The sequence below is a fragment of the Stomoxys calcitrans genome, chromosome 1 (assembly GCF_963082655.1).
Source record: "Stomoxys calcitrans chromosome 1, idStoCalc2.1, whole genome shotgun sequence".
In the NCBI taxonomy this organism is placed as follows: Eukaryota; Metazoa; Arthropoda; class Insecta; order Diptera; family Muscidae; genus Stomoxys; species Stomoxys calcitrans.
Genome location: NC_081552.1, coordinates 270,183,472 through 270,190,875, shown reverse-complemented (window position 1 = coordinate 270,190,875; position 7,404 = coordinate 270,183,472). Strand labels below are relative to the sequence as shown.

The window sequence follows — 7,404 nt, the reverse complement described above, 5'->3', positions numbered from 1 at the left end:
CTGGTGGTGAAACAAGTGTTTTGAGAGTGCGAATGGGCTAAACAATTTTTGCAATAGCCGTATGTTTTAACCACCTGGATTCGCTCAGTTACATTCATTTCTAGAAACTTTTTGCATTTACGCAATGGATGAGTCCATCTGCACAACCTGCACACGTAGCTGTTTGACCGCTTTGTTGACTGTTTGTTGGAATTCTTGTTGTTACGCATATTGAGCTACGAATAATAAGACTTTAGATTGCTAGTGTCATGTGATGCTTACTTTCATATATCTAAAGTGCGAGTTAGGAGGTGGAATCGAACGGTAATACAACCACTTTCGTAATTGGCCGTGCTATGATACCCTTTTCAGTCGTGATATCCACAATACGAACTCGACCATCAGATCCTGGATGTACCTTTGAGATTCTACCTAGACGCCAGCAATTGGGAGGTAAGTTCTCATCCTTGACCACAACCAACATATTCTCTGCCAAGTTTTCGGTTGGTCTTTTCCATTTATGACGCTTGTGCAATTCCTTTAGGTATTCCCCTTTCCAACGGATGCAGAAATGTTGGTGTATTGCCTTCAATCGTTGCCATCGATTGACGAGGGAAATTGGAGCTTCGGAAATCTTCGGATCTAGTGGTGTCAAAATCGGAGCACCAATTAAGAAATGCCCTGGAGTTAGAGCAGAAAAGTCCGACGACTCTTGTGAAATCGAACATAGTGGACGGGAGTTCAAACAAGCCTCTATCTTTGAGAGCAATGTCTGAAATTCTTCAAACGTGTGTTTAAAGTTAGCTGCTACCTTCCGAAAATGAGTTTTGAAGCTCTTTACTCCCGCTTCCCAGAGCCCACCCATGTGTGGGGCTCCAGGTGGAATAAAGTGCCACTCTATCTTTTGGTGCGCATAGTTGGACTCTATAGATTGTTTGGAACTCTGCAAGAAATTCTTAGCAAGGACCTTCGATGCACCCACAAAGTTGGTGCCATTATCGGAATGAAGGTGAAGTGGACATCCTCGGCGCGAGACAAATCTGCTGAATGCAGCCAGAAACGTGTTTGTGGAGAGGTCGGATGTCGCCTCCAAATGTATTGCCTTTGTGGCAAAACAAATAAATATACACGCATACCCCTTCGATATGCGGCAGAATCGACCGGAATAGCTCTTTATTTCAAATGGTCCTGCGAAATCCAACCCGGTGTGGGTGAAGGGCCGAGAAATGTCCACCCTTTCAGGAGGTAAAGCGGACATTATTTGCTGTTGGCACTTGTGCTTGTACAAAACACAAGGTTTACATCTGTTCAAAGTTGTCTTTATCAAATTCTTGACCTTTATGATCCAGAATTGTGTCCGAATCAACCGCAGTACCAGTTGATTACCACCATGAACAGAAATCGAGTGGATAAATTGTACCAATAGACGCGAAAGTTGGCAGTTATAAGGCAGGATAATAGGATGTTTCTCATTGTAGGATAACCCAGGGGCTGAGGTTAGCCTACCACAAATCCTCATGATACCATCGGCATCAAGAAACGGATTTAAACTCAGTATGGAACTAGCAGAGGCAATTGTTTTTCTCGCCGAGAGAGCTAGATATTCGTTCGGAAAGTGCGCCTTCTGGGTGATGGATATGAGGCGGTCTTGAATCATCACGACCTCTGTAGTGGTCACATTATGAGACTCCCTTCTGTAAGCGTTTCTAAATTTGGGATGCGTGCTATAGAAAAATCTAAAAACATAGGCAATTACACGTATTGCCCTGGGGAGGGATGAAAATCTCTCGAGAATGTCCTCGTAATTGCTAAAATAGGAGAAATGAACTTTAATACTTTTTCTCTCAATTTCGATTGAATCTGGCTGGATGTCTTCAAGTCTCGGCCAATTCTCCTCAGAATCGCCCAACCAATTAGGACCATGCCACCACAAGTCATTTCCCGAGAGATCTTGTGGGTAAGCCCCACGACTGGCGAGATCAGCTGGGTTCTGCTCCGATCTGACGTGGCGCCAATTAGGTGGACTTATGACTTGGGTAATCTTGGATACTCTGTTCGCGACGAAAGTGGACCAGAAACAAGGGGGCTTGGCCAACCATGATAAGACAATGGTTGAATCTGTCCAACAGAATATTGAGAACTTCTGCACACGTAACTGCGGTATCAGATGGTCTATCATCTCGGCCAGTAATGTAGCACCACAAAGTTCCAGCCGAGGGATTGAAAGGGTCTTAAGTGGCGCAACCTTTGTCTTGCACGAGACCAAATGAACGAAAGTAGACTGTTTCCTTTTAACACGAATGTAAAGGGCGGCCGCGTATGCTTTCTCAGATGCATCGCTGAAACCGTGGAACTGGACCTCGCAGTCTGTCGTATAATTGAACCACCTTGGTACAGCAATTGAATTAATAGATGGATAGAAAGACTGGAATGATTTCCAGCTGGATAACGACTGTACCGAAATCTCCTCATCCCATTTTGTACCTTCTACCCAAATTGTTTGCATAATCAATTTGGCGATAACTATACATGGAGCAAGCCAACCAGCAGGGTCAAAAAGCCTAGATATTTGGGATAAAACCTCCCTCTTCGTATATGAACAGTGTCCAGGAAATGGAAGCGCAGTAAAGAAAAACGAGTCGGACGATGCATTCCAACGAATGCCCAAGGTTTTGGCCGTACTTCGGTCATCAAATTCTAAAAAATCCTCGAAAAGCAACTGTTCCGTTGGAACGCCAGAGAGAATCTCTTTGGAATTCGATGTCCATTTTCGCATCGCAAAACCGGCGGAACCCAGTGCCTGAATTAACTGCCCCCTAGCATCAATTGCAGCTGGTATAGAATGTGCGCCCACCAAGGCGTCATCCACATACATTGAGTTCCGAAGAATCTCGTAAGCCAGCGGATACGTCCCCCGAACATCATCGGCCAATTGCAGGAGGGTCCGAATGGCCAGGAAAGGAGCACAATTTACTCCAAAAGTAACCGTACTTAGTTCGTAGTCTTGAACTTTTCCGTTTGGATCCTGTCGAAAGATAATGCGCTGAAATGCCCTATGTTCAGGATTCACCAAGATTTGTCGGTACATCTTGGTAATGTCCCCATTGAATACGTAACGAAACAATCTCCAGTTCAAAATAAGTACTACAAGATCCTGTTGCAGCACAGGACCGGTATGTAAAACGTCGTTGAGACTCTTCACGTTGGAAGCGCGAGAGGAAGCATTAAAAACAACCCGCACCTTCGTGGTCGTGCTGTCCGGTTTCACCACCGCATGGTGTGGAAGGTAGTAATGTGATGAAAGACCGGGACTTATCGGATCGGACACTTTCGTCATATGACCTAAGGATTCGTACTCCGTAAGTACCTTGTCATATTCGTCCTTGAACTGCGGCGTTCGAAGAAGACGTGCCTCATTTCGAAAGAACTGTACCAAAGCTGCATTTCTGGAATGGCCGATATCACTACCCGCCAGAAAATCCTCCTTGAACGGGAGGGATACAATATATCTGCCATTCTTATCCCTTGTGGTGGTGGCGGAATATAGTTCCTCACAAAACCTATCAGACGCGGAAAGGAACGTCTTCCTGGGAAGGTCTTCCACCTCCCAGAAACGAGAAATAGCAGCATCGAGGGATAACTCACAGAAATAGGATACAACCCTGGAACATGAAGTATTCCTCTCACATGGAATAGGACCTGTAAGGATCCAACCGAAAACAGTTTCCTGTGCCAGTAGTGATCCACAGATTTCTCTCTTAATACCCGATCGCATAATCATAGGAAGCAAATCCGCTCCTATCAAAAGATCAATCGTCGCTTTCTCATAAAACCGGGGATCGGCCAACGGAATACTTGGAATGTCGGCAAGCAAGTTCATACCAATGGTTCTTGATGGAAGGCTTCCAGAGAGATGTGGAACTACAAGGGCACTAACCGAAACTTCGAAATCATCATCACTATGCGAAGCTAGGAGGAAGGAGCATTCCTTCTGGACGGAAGCCGAAGTAGAATTATTCAAACCATAAATACAGGCAGCAGTCCGCTTAAATGGAAGCCTAAGCGTGTTAAACAGTTTTTCGGAGATAAATGTTCCCTCCGAACCAGAATCCACCAACGCTCTAGCCAGATATGCTAACCCATTGTGGCGTATTTTCACCAAAGCAGTGCCTAATAAAACTCCCTTGGACTGGGCAGCAAAACAAGACTGTACTATTTCACCCTCTGAACTAGTGGACTGTATGGCAATAGAGGAGGGGTTAGAATGCGAGGGCGAGGGCGTACAGCTTATGGAAGAATTGGAATTTGGGCTGGGTTGGCTCTGGGGAACCTGTTCCCGATGGAGTAGGGTATTATGTCGTTTGGAACATTGGAAACAAGAGAACTTGCTGGTACAATTTCTCACACTATGCACCTTCGAAAAACAGTTAAGGCATAAGTCGAATCTCTTGATCTCCGTCAATCTCTGTTGCGGGGTCATGGTCAAAAACTTGGGACATTTGCGGATCACATGGACCTCTGTAGGGCATAGTCGACACTTGGAATCTGTCACCCTAGTTTGAAATGCTTTAAGACCTTTATTCACAGATCTGGGGTTTGTCTTCTCGGCAGAAGAATCGGGCGCAGGGTCCGTCCTGCGCATCTCGGAGACGGATTCTAAGGTTCTGTGACGGTTCGTTAGGAAAGCATCTAGTGAACACCATTTTGGAATGACCGTCTTGTCGTCTAGTGTCTGCTCCCATAGAGTCAATGTGGTATCAGGCAGACGACTAGAGCAAATGAATATAAAAATTGGGTCCCAACTTTCGACGTCAATTCCGTAAAGTTTAAGCATGGAAATGCATGCATTTATATCCCTCTGGAGTGTCTTAAGTGACTGAGCTGATTCGGATTGAGTGGAGGCAATGGCGAACAAAGACTTCAATTGATTATTCACTAAGACCCTCTTGTTCTCGTAACGTGAACAAAGGCTCTTCCATGCCACAATGAAGTTTTCGTTGGTCAATGGAACTTTCCCAACAATGTCATTCGGTTCACCCTTAGTCCTTTGGTTCAAATGGAACAATTTTTCAACGGAACTAAGTCGAGGATTTTCTATGCACACCGCTGTAAACATATCCCGAAATGTGGGCCAGGAGCGGTAGTCCCCACTGAAAACCGGGATTTCACAGGGTGGCAGCTTAAAGCCCTGAGGCTGGCTCGGAACGGATGGAGCCGTTGGCACAGGCAACTTTTGCAGCATTTCCCCTAACTGCTCCACGCATCGGCAATAAGTAGCAAACGCGCTCTTGAACTTGGACTTCACAGTCTCTAGTACCGAAGCCCTTTCATCATCTCCCTTATTATCCTCCTCATCTGGCGATTCCTGCTCGATGTCGGAAAGACACTGCTCGTAGGCAGGCTTAAGTCGATCCCATATATCCCTTACCTCTTCCTTGTGAGTTTCTATAACAAAACTCGATGACAATGGGTTCTGTTTATCATTTAAATTGGCCTCAAATTCGACCAACATGTCCGAAAGACGGATAAACTTTTCCAAAGACATCGTGGAAAAACGTCCGCAATTCGAAAGGAAATTGGGGAAAAACGAAAATGATTTCAAAGAAAAGATGAAAACAAACCAAAATCAACCAGTAATCTCCAGATATAGAAAATCAGGGAGACGATACACAAAAGCAAAAGGAATTTTCCTATTATAGAGCACAATATGGAAAAGAAATGTCAGTTAAACATGTAAGAGTACACCATATTCCCTTCTGAATCTATGGTGCTACATGCAACATGTAGTTGGCAGATATGGATAGGCATAAAAGGGTACTCATGCAATTCTAGAACCATATACACAGAAGTCCATCAACTTATACTCTGTTAGTAAGCACAGATAATAATAAAAAAAAACTTGCAAACCAGCAATAACCAGAAAACTATCCATAAGATGTATCAATACGGAGGCCAATGCATTCACACATCAGTGACGTCACGAAACAGCTATTCACTGATGTGTTCTATCAAAGTTCATTGAACCTTAGATTTCCAAATACATGGAAGTGTTTTGGAAGCACCTCAGTAAGAGAGAAGAGAGCCTTCGAGCGCAGTAGTGGACACAGCAAAAACACTCAAGAGGTGGAGAGAGCAAATCTCCCGGCTTAATAATGATAATGCACCAGTGATGGAACTTTCTACGACGGTTGTTAAAAGTGTACGCGTGGGTACGGAATGTACATAACAAGTACAACAATTATTTAAAAATATAAACAAAACTGCATCTGCTCTTACATCAGTAACGAGCTATAACCACCTTGTTCTCCTTTTAAATATGGAATATATGTTAAAATATATTAAAAAGAAGCCATTTGTGATATTATTAACCAAACGAGAGGTAAGCCTCGTACTCCAAATTGTACACCAATGCGCGAATGCCAGCACTAGCTGACTCAACAAAACCAGCTAGGTGATAAACAATGAGTGATAAAAAAATACGAGTAATTTTCGATCTAAAACTGGGAGAAACTAAGAGAATGTGACTGAGACCCCAACATGTGGAGCCAATGTTGTTGGTGAAACTTGGAGTTGCGCTGCCAAGTGGGTGGGACCTTTGGTAGAGGCTACTCCGTATTGTTTGTATAGTGGAGATCTTTGGGAGCGGCTCTCAGAGGGATATTGGAATGGAACAAATGTAATACTGAAATGGAAGTTATGAAGCGAAATATCTATGGAGCGAAAAATATAAAAATAACATGGGCTGAAAAATAAGCTGCGTTGACATACATATAACAGCGCTCGCTATTAATGACTAGTAATAGTGGCTGCTGTCGCATAACATGTTACAATGGATAAAGAGTTTATTCGGTGGGCCACTGGTGGGACATAGGGCAAACCGAATATCAAACCACGATGTATGGCTTTGTCTCTATTTAAACATGTTTACAATGGGACTCACCAAATATAATGGCCTTTAACAGCAGCATAAAAATCTTCACGTTTACTAGTGTCTGGTATTCTGTGGCATGTACCATCAAATTGCAGTTTTTCTTGTGGTAATAATTTCCAATATTTTCTCCAAAGGTACATCCATCCGATATATTAATATAATTATTTTCGGCAAATTAAATTCTCCAACGCATGCTTTATTTAATTTAAAATGTACGACATTTTTTCCAACAAAATCTATTGGTTTTGATACACGTGTTTTTTTTTTTTTATAAAAAAAACTAGTTTCTTCAAATCTTCCGCTACTTAGTTAAGAACCAAACTCATTGAATAGCACTTGTTTTGCGAATCACTAGGAATGTCTAGAAATAATGTAAACCAACCTGTTTTCCTTGGCGCGTTGCTTAACTGGAACAGTGGAATAGAAATCTCAGAGTGCGGCTCTCCCAAATGGTTGAATCTGGTTCGAAATGGACCAAAATGATGATGTGAATT

General features: G+C 43.2%; 1 protein-coding gene across 1 annotated transcript; it reads right to left on the bottom strand.

The window, feature by feature from the left end:
• Positions 1-283: 283 nt before the first annotated feature.
• On the bottom strand, positions 284-5,524 carry LOC131997805 (uncharacterized). The gene has a single exon (XM_059369456.1). It carries the CDS (start codon positions 5,522-5,524, stop codon positions 284-286), a length of 5,241 nt encoding a protein of 1,746 aa, XP_059225439.1.
• Positions 5,525-7,404: the final 1,880 nt, after the last annotated feature.

Coding starts and splice junctions, on each gene's coding strand:
- LOC131997805 (XM_059369456.1), bottom strand. CDS start 5,524: ATGTCTTTGGAAAAGTTTATCCGTCTTTCGGACATGTTGGTCGAATTT.